The 13,082-nt window shown below is 49.9% G+C and overlaps 1 protein-coding gene across 2 annotated transcripts; it reads right to left on the reverse strand.

The window, feature by feature from the left end:
* Positions 1-70: 70 nt before the first annotated feature.
* Positions 71-10,575, reverse strand: WBP2NL (WBP2 N-terminal like). Of its 2 annotated transcripts, XM_075051388.1 has the most exons (9): positions 10,483-10,538; positions 7,101-7,259; positions 6,792-6,900; positions 6,191-6,326; positions 4,584-4,676; positions 3,547-3,765; positions 3,011-3,130; positions 2,557-2,633; positions 71-1,649 (listed from the first exon to the last, which is right to left on the reverse strand). In XM_075051388.1, the coding sequence occupies exons 3-9, from the start codon at positions 6,855-6,857 to the stop codon at positions 1,602-1,604; spliced, it is 759 nt and encodes a 252-aa protein (XP_074907489.1). In that variant the 5' UTR covers positions 6,858-6,900; positions 7,101-7,259; positions 10,483-10,538; the 3' UTR covers positions 71-1,601. The 2 variants fall into 2 exon arrangements, with proteins under 2 accessions (XP_074907489.1, XP_074907488.1); XM_075051387.1 differs by lacking the exon at positions 7,101-7,259 and having other exon boundaries at positions 10,483-10,575.
* Positions 10,576-13,082: the final 2,507 nt, after the last annotated feature.

Below are 13,082 nucleotides of genomic sequence, written 5' to 3' on the forward strand. Positions count from 1 at the left end.
GTTCCAGCCTGCTGTGCACTAGACAAGAACGAAGGTCAGCACAACACACACGCAATAGTGAACAGGCAGCTAAAGGTATCAACACTCCTGTATTAAAGTGCAGTTCAAAAAGTTACAAACATTCCTGGTTGATTTTTTTTTTTTAAATACAGAGTTATTAGAATATATCTAACTCAGACTTAAAAGGTGTTTATACATAAGGAAATTTACTTCCCCCCATGCAGGGCTGCTTCAGGAATTCACACTTGCACATCATGCAAGCCTGACTTACAGGAGAGCCCTGGCACACAGGGAAGTAAGACAGAAAACACCCCTTCCCCTTCACTGTGAAGGTAGGAAGGCTGTAGGAAGAAGTACAATCACCCCATATGTAAAGGATCACAAGGGTCTCCACCAGACTTGAGACCCTCTCTTCAGGGCAGTTTTAATGGCACTATGTCCTAAGGAAGAAGGAAAGGCTGAGGCTGAGCAGCCAGTCTCTGCAAGAGAGCCGAGCATTAGTAACATCCACACCAGACAGTGGTTCCCAGCTGAGAGAGGGCACTGCACCCCTAAGCAACCCAGCCCCGGTATTACAGCACCAACCCTCCCACGCTGCTCAGGTGTGGGCATACACGCACTGGCTGTAGCAGCCCAAGGAAGATGAAGGCCAGTCGTCCCGTGCGGAGCTAGCACACAGCACAAGCTTGCTCAGCAGAGGGAGCCAGGGCTGCGGGACCTGCCTCCTGACAAGGCTAATGCCAGGTCATCTTCCTAACATAATGTATTTTGCTCCAAGGCAAGCAGCCTCCTGTGCAGCACTTGACTCCATTACGCTTGAAGAACAGCTGCTTGACACAGGATCATTGCACAGATATGGGACCTGCTTCTGGGAGAGGGAAAGGAAGACTGATTCACATGCCTGCCAGTATCAGCTCACTGCCCTGCAGCACACCTTTGTTTGCTTTTCTATTCAAAGTCTACAAAGGCAGGCTACTGCGGCCCATCCCCTTCCCTCTTGCAGAGCCAAACGCTTCCATGTCTCTTAGGGTGCACTTCCCAAGTTTGTCACACCATGACTGTTAGTCCAGGACATGAAACACACTTCCAGCACAATACAGGATTTCTAGAGTCCCATCTCACGCTGAGCTGTGCCAGAATTTAAAGATATTTAACACCTTTCTGGGGCATCCAAGGGTCTATGCAAGGAACCTCATGGCTCTCTATACCTTGCCCCTCAGATGGTGCCTCGGAAGAAGTCAAAAGTTTGGCATTCCAAGGAGTTCTACTCCAAGATCCCAGAGCCTTCGTATTTTAGTCCTAGATTAGTGATGTGGTCTACTGGTGGTTTAAGAAGTCCATCTCTCTCCTCAAGCCAATGGCAGAGCAAAAGGTTAGTGCTTTGCCCCCATGATATAAAGCAAATAAGCAGGAAAGTGCTGTTGTTCCGCCTTGTATTGCTACTGACTTAATGTTTAAGGAGGGCAGGTGCTCAGCTGCCCAGCACTACATATATTGTATATATACAAAGAGACCTAGAGATATGCTAACCCGAGGGGTAGTAACAGCCAAGTTGTCTTCAGGGAGACAGAGTGTGGGAGGCTGGTTGCAATTTCGTTCTGTTAGTTGTTCTTCTTATCCTCAGGAGGTGCATAAGGAGGTGGCTGATCCTGGAAGGAGATACAGTAGAGTCAACAATCCCACTCATTTTATGATGAACTCTTCCCAGGCGTTCCCAGGCTTGGCTTACAAGAAATGACTGCTCTTCAGTGAGCTACAGACAGAGCCAGGTGCTGTGTTTTATGCTGTCGTTTCATCACAACATTCCTCTCTAGCACCAGTTAAGCTCCAGGATACATGCTGCCTCCCACAATGTTTCTAGGGAAGGTCCCCTCAAAACCAGGTAACAAATGGTCTACTGCAAATAGACCATTTAATCTGTTTTAATTGCCATCCTCCCTTCACTTCCAGGGCTTTGTCTCTGTTGATGTTCATAGCTCTGATCCAGCAGACAGCAAGCCCCTGGGCTGAGGGCTGGCTTTGCTGCTCCATTGGTCTCCAGCCCACCACAGAGCCACGTGAGGCAGTGAAGGGCACAGGCGGACTGGCTGTCATGTACCAGATGTAGGCTCCAGCCTACCTACCACCTGCCACTGACTGAACAGTAAAAGACCTCCCCATCTCCATGCAGCCCAGAAAAAAATGAAAGAGAAACCCACATGCTCTCATCCTTAAGTGACATGCTCTTCTTTAACTCTCCCCACTTCCAGGCCCAACAGAAGCAGAGAGCTCTGTGTATTCTCTGTGCCCATGCAAATTTGTCATGCCTTTAAGAGTAAGACAAGTACCAAATGGCTGTTAATGGATGAATCTTAAGGCCCTCCTCCTTTCCTGATTGAGGATTTAACAACCCTTCTTCAGGGGACCAACATCCATACCTCCCTCCCAGGAAAATGCGTACTTTCTGTACATGTTCAATATGAAGGCATGCTAGACTTTGCCAGGAAAGCAAACCGCTGCCTCTACTAGTGACAGAAGAGGGAGCAGGTACACGCAGACCACAGGCACAGCACTCACCATGGGCATGTACACATTGTGTGGGTTGGCAGGGTTGTAATATGCACTGGATGCAGCTTCCATGGCCTTATTGCCCCCTACAAAGGAAAGGAAAGAAGCCATATTACATGTCTTAGGCAGTGGCCCAAGCCCCAGAGCCTTCTCCCAGCCATAGCTCTTTTGAGGAGGAAACAAATGTCTGAAGAGCCAACAGCAACTGCAGCAAGCTGGGTTTGAATTCAGAGCAGTTCAGGAAAGCTGCAAGCTGGCTAGAGCTGACTACAAGCTGTGCAGCACAGAGCCAAGCAGCTTCCCCCACGCTTTGTTACCTCAAATAATAGATCAAGATGACTTTGAGCTCCTGCAACGACAGCAGCTTCCCCCACCCCATGCTACGCCCACACCATCACCCACAGCCCAAATCCCCAAGCACCCTTTTGCAGCTGGACCCTGGCAGCCCCCCAGTCCCACCTACCTGGCATCCCTGGGCCCATCCAGGCTGGGGGAGCTGAGGGTCCTGCAGGAGACGGCCCGGAGTAGGGGGGAGGGGGTGGCACATACATGGGGTTCGTGTTTGGAAGTGGTGGGTAAATACCTGAAAAAGATGAAGCCAGATTGATACTTTGGACCGTGGCAATGGGACACAGGGGAAGAGAGCTCGCAGGCCCAGCAGCACATTAGCCCTGGACAAGAGCAGCAGTGAGGGAAGCTCTGCAGGCTTGGCAGGGATGCAGACAGCAGGGATTTGACATTTTGCTAATGCCCATCATGCCAGCAGGCAACAATTCCCTGCCAAGTAGCAGCAGCACAATTTAGAAACCACATCTTCTCCTCCCATCCAGCTGCAACTATAGAGACACATGGGTGTGATCAACAGCACGCAACAGATTTTTGCATGGACAAGGATTCTTGATGGAGACAAAACTACAGTAACCCTCACCGTACCATTGTGATTTCTTTACAACTAACAACAAACACACCCTGCCAGTCATCATTACACAATTTCCAAACCTGGAGTCTGGGCATATGGATATCCCATGGGCTGTGGAGCAGGTCCGTAGGCATTCATCGGAGGTGGTGTATAAGGATACGGTCCATTTGGTGGTGGAGGAGCAGCATAGCCCCCTGGTGCAGGTGAATAACCCCCAGGAGCAGGTGGGGCGGGTGCATACCCTCCAGGCACAGGTGTATAGCCATAGCCAGGGTTCTGGAGAGGAATGCCACTGGAAGCTAAGGAGCACATGTTTAGTAAGCCAGACATCCTTTTGTTACAACTAAACATACAGAATAAAAGCAAAATAGTCCTGTTCATGCAGCACCATTTCCCTTAATCTAAATTCACTATACAGTCCTGGCACAGTACTGCGCTTGAAGAGCACTAGCATCCTCACTGCAAGTTCACAGGGTGCTGAAGGAAACCAGCTGCAAAAACACTAGCTATCAGGTACCACTCCCATCACAGAGCTCCCACTGCTGCAAGAAAAGACCATTCTAAAGCAAGTATCAGCAGGGAGGTTCTTCCTTCTTTTTAAGCTTTCTTGTCAGAAAAAAGAAGTGTACATTTCTAAATGCACATTTCTTTAAAAAGAAAACTTTCTTGTCAGAAAAAAAATGTACATTTTCCTCCCATTTGAAAGTTTTAAATAGAAGTCATTTTTTAAGATTTCTTCTTCCCCTTCTCCAAACATGCACGTTAACTTCCCCCATCTCACTTTGCTATTATAGAACTGAGCTGAGGGTAGGCAAGTGAAGCAATTTTTCACCATTGCGTATTTCAGTTTTATTCCAGGAGGAATAAGGTTCTATAGAAAAAGGTGGTGCACCTCAGAAGCACAAACTCCAGAATATTCTCATTGCACAAAGCACTAAGATGAAACAAAGAAAAAGGACTGGAAGGGAAAACAAGAGTTCCCCTGGAAAGAGGAAAAAATACATTGCTGTGGAACAGTGCATAGGGTACCCTTCTTCCCATCAAGTTCAAGAAGAGCACTATTCTCTAACTAGCTCAGCCAGCCATGGGGGAACTGCAGTCTCTGAAAATCCCTTACCATTAGAGGCAGCTTTGAACATCAGCTGTCCAAACTCAATAGCTCCTCCACTGTTGAAAGTCAGTTTAAATGTCCCCTGCCCTTCCCAGCCACCTAGGAGAGAAAGAATTAGAACTGAAACAGACTATTAACCTCCTCAGTAGCAGTCAAGACACAAAACAGTTAATACTCCAATTATTTTTTGATTCTTTATTTCAAAACTGTTTTGAGTCCTATTGCTAGGGTGAAAGAGTCATGGTGTTGCTATGAGATGTCCCCCAAAATAGTATCTCAAGAGGATGAGGAATTTATTTATTTACCCTTTAAATGATGATCCCCACTATAGTTATGAAGGAGCCTACTCTAGATAACTAGGTTGTTTTGTTCTTTCCTGAAAGGTTTAGTGGAACCTAATAATGAACACAGTGTAAAGAAAGAACACTTAATTCACTGAGGATTTTAACTGAAAGCCCTCAAATGAAGTTTTTTTGCTGACCTCAGTGGACTACAGATCAGGATCTGCAACTCAAGCTAGGATTTAAATGAAATGCAACATTTTTAATCTCTTTGACCCACGAAAGTTCAGGCAGATTATAAATGCAATTTTTCAGAAATAATTTAAGTAGGCAATGATATTGCAAGATAAGTAAGAGTGCTTTGTTTTGTAAGGGCTTTTTTTGGTGTTTTTTTGGGGGGGGGGTGCATTGATTTTGTGGTGTTTTTAGACAAAAGATGTCACTCAAATAAAAGATTTCATAAAATAAGGTTTATCTTCCTTGTCTAACAATGAAGTTAGTAAAAGTAGAGATAGTCTCTTGGGGACAAAGTAGAAATAAAGTACAGAAAAATAATAAAACAATCCACCATGGATAAAGTCACCCCCTTGGAGATTCACCTCTTTAAACTCTTAGTATGATTTCAGCCCAAGAACATGGGCTGATCCACAATGCCCAGAGGACCCAGTCACTTTAAAACATTGTTACGAGCAGAAAGAAAAAGCATAAGCTCTCCAGATGCCATCAAAATGCACATAAACTAATTCCAGGGCTGAAGAGGGAAGAAATCTGAACCAGAAGCCTTGTACTTAATCCCTGCAATTCCCCATGCTTGGTCATGACCGTGACTGTAAGTCTTACCACAGTCACATCATCAAATTGGGAACAAAGCTGAATCAAGGATACACAGCAGCATCCTAGATGCACGCAAAGGCACCCAAGTTGGTAAGTGGCTACTGACCTCCAGAAAACAGAAGTGGTTGCTCGTTCTGTCTATCAATACCAATGACTGCTGACTTGGTCACTTACCCACCCTTCCAGGTCAAAGACAGGAGAACACAAGCACAGGCAGAAACCCGAGTACACATGACATACACAGCAAGACAGAAGTTACAGCATTAAACAAAAGTCATCCTGTGGAAATCAGTTACTAGCTTTGGGGGCATAAAGTAACACAGAAGCAGTGCCTTAAAGTTCAGAAGACACAAGTTGCCTCAGCATGGACATGCTAGCTATACTGGCACAGCTACGCTATCCGTCCTTCCTGTGCACGTAAGCCGTCTATCTGGTGTTCAGCAGAAAAGGACTTGTGACACTAGGGAAGAGTTCAGTCTACAAAGCACAGGCACATACCTCCTGCCTCCGCCTGAATCTGTCCTTTGATGTAATTGGCAGAGAAAACAGGCTGCTCGATTGAGCATCCTTTCACCAAATAAAACGGCATCATGAAAGACAGCATAGGATCCTTGCCCTTTGACACAAAGATCATCTGCAAGACAGGAGGGAATGCCTCTGAATTACTTGAATTAGATATAAAGGATGGTCATGGAGTTTCAGGTGTAGTAGCATTCAAAAAAAGGGTAACTTAACTCCTAGTATCGGTACGCATTGTGTTATTTCACAGCTTTAATACTGCGGGATCCCAAACAGATTTGATGGCACATGGCTCACTCGCCTGAAGCATGTATGTTGCAAAATAATATACCACTTAAAACACACATGTGCATTTATAGAGTTTTATTGTTCTGCTTTTTAAGGATAAGCTATGACAGCTTTCAAAGAAAGTAATATTGACTGACACATTATATGAAAAATATTCTCTAGACAGTGATTTCCAGGACTGCACGTGCCTTTGTAGGGAACTGGGATTGTGACACAGGCACCTACTAGGTTTCTGATCTAAAGTCTACAATATCCCTTGAGAAAGATGAAGCCCTGCTGGCATCAGACTTACCCTGTAAGGAGTGAGATACAGCATCCCTTTCTTGGTGCCTTTGAAGGCTTCAGGCTTGCCCGTCATGTCACTGAAGGAGAGCTCCACATCTTTACACTGTTTGAGAACACTACAGGAGGAAATCAGACAAATTGGAGAGACAAAGTCAGCAATGGCTCTCACACGCACCCCGATCACACAGGGAGTGGAATAGCACACCAGAAACTCTAAATATTATCCCAAAAGAGTCAGTTCTGACATGGGCCCTGCCATTTTTCCTTTGAACAGAGAGGGATGATTTATGCAGAGTGGAAGACTTCATCCTCTTACCTGTGAAAATCCCTGCTCCTCCTCCACAAAGGAAAGTTTTAAATCAGCTTCTCTTTCTGCCTCCAAAACCACCAGACTGGGAATTCCTCTCTCTGCTTGAGAAAAGCCTCAGCCCAAAGGTCAGGGCACAGAAAGGGTTGAGGTGTCTGAAACCACCCCCTGGAAGCCAAGGCATCATCTCAGAGCAAGCCTCTCTCTCTGCACCCATGCTCAAATCCAGGACTGGCCACCACACAGGAATACAGCACTGCTCTAACACCATACCCACTGTGCAAACTGAGGAAGTTGGTTCACTAATACCCTCACTGCTGACCCTGCTTCACGTGATTTAAGTGTTTGTTATAAACAGCACCATGCTAAGGCACAAAACGAGGAGCCAGTAATGTCAGCAATAAGGTTATTATTGTTGGATATCTATGGGAACATTAGCAAAGTTTGCTAATGACACAAAGCCAGATGAGAACTGCAAACACTGCAGGGTCAGTGGTATGGAGGTGCCTGAAAAATTATATATATTTTCAGGAAAAATGAGAGTCAACTTGGGCAAGCATGTCACTGAATCTACAGGGCAGATCCTAAACATACCACCTAGTAAGAAAATTTGCAGAATAAACAAAAAAGCCTTGGCGGTGACAAGCTTGTGGAGTGTTACAGTGGCAGAAGAATCTGAGGTGTTTTATGGTTCAGGAACATGGAAAAAGAAAACACAAAACCCTAACCCAACACAAGCCTGAAGAGCCCAGATCTAAAGTAATCCTTATGTGTTCTGATCAGCATATTGTAGAAATCAGATCATGTCAGGAAATTGCAAAATTATTGGGGTAAGGGAGGAATTGGCAGGGCTACCATATCAGAAAACAACCAAAAGCCCTGTAGTTTCAGGTCATGTGCTCTCTAGGGAAGAGAAAAACGTAACAGTATAGATGTAGCTGAAAACTGCTGCTATCCAAGGAGGAAGACATTAAAAAGTCTAGCTTTAATAAGAAAAAAACAACCTGACCAAGAAATTCTATTGGGACATTACTTCATAGCTGAGCTAGATGCAAATTCTCAGACTGGCTGGGAGCAACAGACTGACAAGGCAGCAGAGCTCTTTCCATTTCCAAGATGCAAAGAGGAAACACTTCTTCCAAGATAAATAAAACCAAGTCCTTGTGGTGGGACGACCCTGGCTGGATGCCAGGTGCCCACCAAAGCCGCTCTCTCACTCCCCCCCTCAGCTGGACAGGGGAGAGAAAATATAACAAAAGGCTCATGGGTCAAGATCAGGACAGGGAGAGATCACTCAACCAATTACCGTCACGGGCAAAACAGACTCGACTTGTGGAAAATTAACTTAATTTATTACCAATCCAGTCAGAGTGGGGTAAAGAGTAATAAAACCCAATCTTAAAACATCTTCTCCCCACCCCTCCCTCCTTCCTGGGCACAGCTTCACTCCCAGTTTTCTCCACCTCTTCCCCCCCCAGCAGCGCAGGGGGACGGGGAATGGGGGTTGGGGTCAGTTCATCACACGTTGTCCCTGCCACTTCATCCTCCTCAGGGCAAGGACTCCTCACTCTTCCCCTGCTCTAGTGTGGGGTCCCTCCCACAGAAGACAGTCCTCCATGAACTTCTCCAGCGTGAGTCCTTCCAACAGGCTGCAGTTCTTCATTAAGTGCCCCAGTGTGGGTCCCTTCCACAGGCTGCAGTCCTTCAGGCACAGACTGCTCCAGCATGGATCCCCCGCGGGGCCACAAATCCTGCCAGCAAACCTGCTCCAGCGTGGGCTCCCCTCTCCACGGGTCTGCAGGTCCTGCCAGGAGGCTGCTCCAGCGTCGGCTTCCCACGGGGTCACAGCCTCCTTCAAGCATCCACCTGGTCCGGTGTGGGGTCCTCCCTGGGCTGCAGGTGGATATCTGCTCCACTGTGGACCTCCATGGGCTGCAGGGGGATAGCCTGCCTTCACCATGGTCTTTCCCACAGGTTGCAGGGGAATCTCTGCTGCAGTGCCTGGAGCACCTCCTCCCCCTCCTTCTTCACTAACTTTGGGGTCTGCAGGGTTGTTTCTCTTACATGTTCTCACTCCTCTCTCCAGCTGCAGTTTCTGTGCCTGCCACAACTTTTTTCCCTTCTTAAATCTGTTATCTCAGAAGCGCTACCACTATCGCTGATGGGCTCGGCCTTGGCTGGCGGTGGGTCCGTCTTGGAGCTGGCTGGCATTGGCTCTGTTGGACATGGGGGAAGCTTCTAGCAGCTTCTCAGAGAAGCCAACCCTCCAACCCCCCTGCTACCAAAACCTTGGCACACAAACCCAATACAGTCCTCGACAGCTTGGATCTTACCAGAATACTTCCTCAACCATGTCCTGTAGCAGCGTTTCACGTCAGTTTGCCTCACTGGAAAGAACTTCTACGTAGTCACTGTAATGCTTACTCCTTGCCTGCTACTCACACAAGCAAATAACACAGCCACCACCACTGGGCGTCATGAGGCTGCTGAACTGGTTTACACCCACATGCCCATCCAGGGCTGTCATGGGAGAACCATGCACCCCCTGGAGCTGCGCTGCATCCACCTGTGACTAAGCAGCACCTCAAAGAAAGGCTTGAGATCAAGGATAGAGAGACCTCCTTTAAAGCAGCAAAAGCTCTGCACGTCAAAGGACTTCCCTGACCGAAGTATCAGCAGGCAGTTACAAACTCAACATTATTTGTAGCATATTTTTGGAGCGTATTTTTCCTATTGTTTACCAGCCCCAAACCAGCTCAGTGATCCTTTCTGGACCTCTGGTTTCTAGGATTTCTCCAGCCAAGACCAGGGTGCCGGCAGCACCCGAACCACACCAAAGCAAAGCCCAAGGCTGTCCAGATGGTCTGTCGATCCCCACTCGGGGCGAGGGCGGGCGTCAAGCAGCTGGCTGCGCCTTCCAAAAAGGTGTGTGATCCTCCTGCGTCGAGGAGGGGATCGGCTCCCCTCAGGCCTCGCCGCTGACAACAAGTTTTCCTTGCTTTGAATTCAGGCGGTTAAGACTCCTACCGTAAGTGGTCTCTCCCTCTCTGACATCACTAACCAGCGGCATGACATTAAAAAAACCCAATTCCTTGTCTTTTACAGGCGCTGCCAGCTCACCCTTCACGCGGGGCACCGGCCGGAGCGGCACGAAGGACCACCGAGCTGCAGCAGGGAAGACGGGGCGGCTCTGTCGGCTTCAGCCAGGCCCGCTTCCCCACAGCTAGGGGAGGCCGTTAATAGCGCAGCCCCCGGGCCGGGCCGGGCCGGGCCGCCCCCCACCTCCCACCGCCAGCTCCCGCCAGCTCCCGCCGGCCCCAGCCCAGCCCCGCTCCGAGGGGAGGCGGCGAGGAGGAACCGCAGCCCCCGTCCCCCAGCCGCCCGCCGGTACCTCTCGGCATTGGGGATGACGACACCGCCCTCCTGCGAGTGGTTCCTGTTCAGCGCCATCTTGCCCCCGCTGGCCCCGCCCCTGACCCTGTGACGTCCCTCGCCCGCCCGCGCCCCGCCCCGCGACGCCCCGCCCCTCCCCAGGCGAGGCCTCTCGGCAGGCGGCGGGCACGAGGCGGAAGTGACGTGGCTGCGGTTGTCAGGTGACGCAGGGTTTAATGGCCGCCGGCGGAGGAGACGCTACAGATGGCGGCACCGCCCCGGGCACCCCCCCCGGCACCCCCCCCCTCCCCCCTCCCCCTCGTGACGGGCCGCGAAGCAGCCCCGGTGTCCGGTCCGCCGAAGGCCCGTCGTCGGCCGTTGGAGAGGGCCGCGGCCCGGCCCGGCCCCTCCTCCCCCGGCCTGGCGGCGGCACTGGCTGCCTGCGGCCGGCTCCCGGCTGGGCCCGAGGCGGGCGGGGAGGACGTCCTCCCTGGCCGCCTCCCCCGCCGGTCCGGCGTCTGGCTGAAGCGCGATGTTTGCCGACCTCTGTCCGCCTAACTCTCGCAGCGCCGCTTCCCGAGACCTCTGCTGGGGCAGGGAAGGTGCTGGCAGCACGGCCGAGGCAGCCTTTCCCCCGAGACACCTGCTTATGAACCGCAGTGAACCGTAATTAACGCATCCTCACAACTAACCACAAACACTGGTGCCAACACGTAGCGCCACTTGCTCTTCTTGCTCTCTCTGCTCACAGCGTAACTGCGCCTGCTGTGGTGTTTGCTACAGTCTTAGCCTAAATGGAATTTGTCCAGCGTAAAAAAAGACCTTTGGGATTTACCGTGCATTGCAAAATTTTTCTGGTGAATGGCTTATGTTGGGAAGAGTTTGTGAGTCTCTGAATGCACTGAGTGGGTACCTCCTGTGTAAAATTAGACTCTACCCCCTTACAGTATCATTCAGGTGATGTATCGGGGGGAACATCTGACTTGCCGTGGTCATCCTGGGACTCGGCTGGTGGCACGTGAGAGCTAGGATCCATTCAGGCTTTTCCCAGCTTATCCATTGGCAGGCTTTTTCCCAACAGTATCTCCTGCTGTCGCACAACACGGGAAATTTTTTATATTTGCCATTTGCAGACTTTGGTAGATAGGCAGATACCGGTAGGATATTTTCATGAGCAGATGGCAGTGAGGAATACCTGAGCTTGCTGTTCTCAGGGAGCTTTTATGGATCCTTTAGAAGTGGTCCATGATCCAACAGGAAATTACAGAGCAGAGCTTAAAAGCCATCTTACTACAGACAAAAACTACTAAACCTATGGGGCAAAACACACAGCCTCACCCTCGCAATCCACGTTACAGGCAAAAGAAAATCTCTCTTCTGTTGCGTGGGGTCTGCTTTACTTTCATTAAGCAGGGCAGTGTTGGCTCTCTGCCATAACACTTGGGCCCAAAAGTCGTAGAAGTGACCGTACCACAGCCCAGGGTGACACAGCCCAGTGGCAAGAGAGTTCCTCTAGAGCAGTTGCATGGCCACCAAAGAGCTGTGGGAGAAAGCAAGTGTGGGGAACACCTCTGCACGCCCCCACTAAAGATGACGGAGCATGGCTTCATGCTTCAGTGCAGTGAAGAGGAGGAGTCCGGGGGGGGGTGTCTTTCCTATTGCACTGGGTGTAAAACGTTATGTAGAGGCAGGAGCAGCTGCAGCAGAGTAGGCTGAGAAGATGCTTCTGGCAGCCAGTGATGCTGGGGACACCTCCATGCCTGGCTGGCTGGTGGAGACAAGCTGGGAGGAGGCTTTGACCCACTTTGTTGGGCTGTGGATGGCCAGTGTGGGTGGCAGGATGGGAGCAGCATAGCAGGATGGTTTCTGCAGGGTCCATGGTATGGCTGCTGGCACCGACGATGAGGCTTTTGTTCTGTGAGGGGCGGAGGCCTGGTGCATGTGGGAAGGTGGGTGCAAGGCTGTGCACACACTCTGCATACAGGAACACCGGGAGCCATGAACGTGGGTGGTGAAAGGACTGTGAAGGGCCGGTATGGCCCTCACATCCTAGCGGTGCTGAGAATGGCTGATTCATATGGGCAGGTGGGAGCGAGAGTGAAGAGACCTTTGCTTTGCAGTGACAGCACCAGAGAAAGCCACAGGATGGACATACACTCTTAGACAGTTTTGCTAAGGGTTGGAGCACTCTCTTCCCAACCCTGTCCCCTGTACAGCTCTGTCAACCAACCTCAGGCTTGGCTTGAGTCCTCCTCTGCTGTTCCCTTGCTGGAACCTCTTCCTCCCTCCTGTGCCAGCCTTTCCAACCCCCATCCCAAACCCACTGCACTTCCCCTGACTTGCAGCACTACTGTCCTGTGCTGTGGCATTTTGCACATGCATTTTAAATGCAACTGGCTATTCTCCTGGAGGTGACAGCCCCTGCCAACTGTGTAACATGCTAGGGCACAGGCAGAGATTGCCAAACTTGGGACATTTGTGATTTTCTCCCCTCCTCCCTTCTGCCCAGCCAACCCTGACGCTTTTCACCTGGCTCAGGGACATCCAGAAAAGAGCTGACACTGGCTAGACAGGAGCATATATAGTCTTCAGTAAAGCTGTGCCTCTTTCTGCTCCTGG

This window comes from Buteo buteo, chromosome 19 (genome assembly GCF_964188355.1).
Source record: "Buteo buteo chromosome 19, bButBut1.hap1.1, whole genome shotgun sequence".
NCBI lineage: Eukaryota > Metazoa > Chordata > Aves > Accipitriformes > Accipitridae > Buteo > Buteo buteo.

What these genes read in the sequence shown, in the direction of transcription:
- WBP2NL (XM_075051387.1), bottom strand. Translation starts at nt 10,541, where the DNA reads ATGGCGCTGAACAGGAACCACTCGCAGGAGGGCGGTGTCGTCATCCCC. An exon ending in TCCATATGCCCAGACTCCAG is followed by an intron (nt 3,131 to 3,546) that starts GTTTGGAAATTG and finishes CATCTTTTTCAG; the next exon opens with GTATTTACCCACCACTTCCA. An exon ending in GATGGGCCCAGGGATGCCAG is followed by an intron (nt 2,634 to 3,010) that starts GTAGGTGGGACT and finishes TTTCCTTTGTAG; the next exon opens with GGGGCAATAAGGCCATGGAA.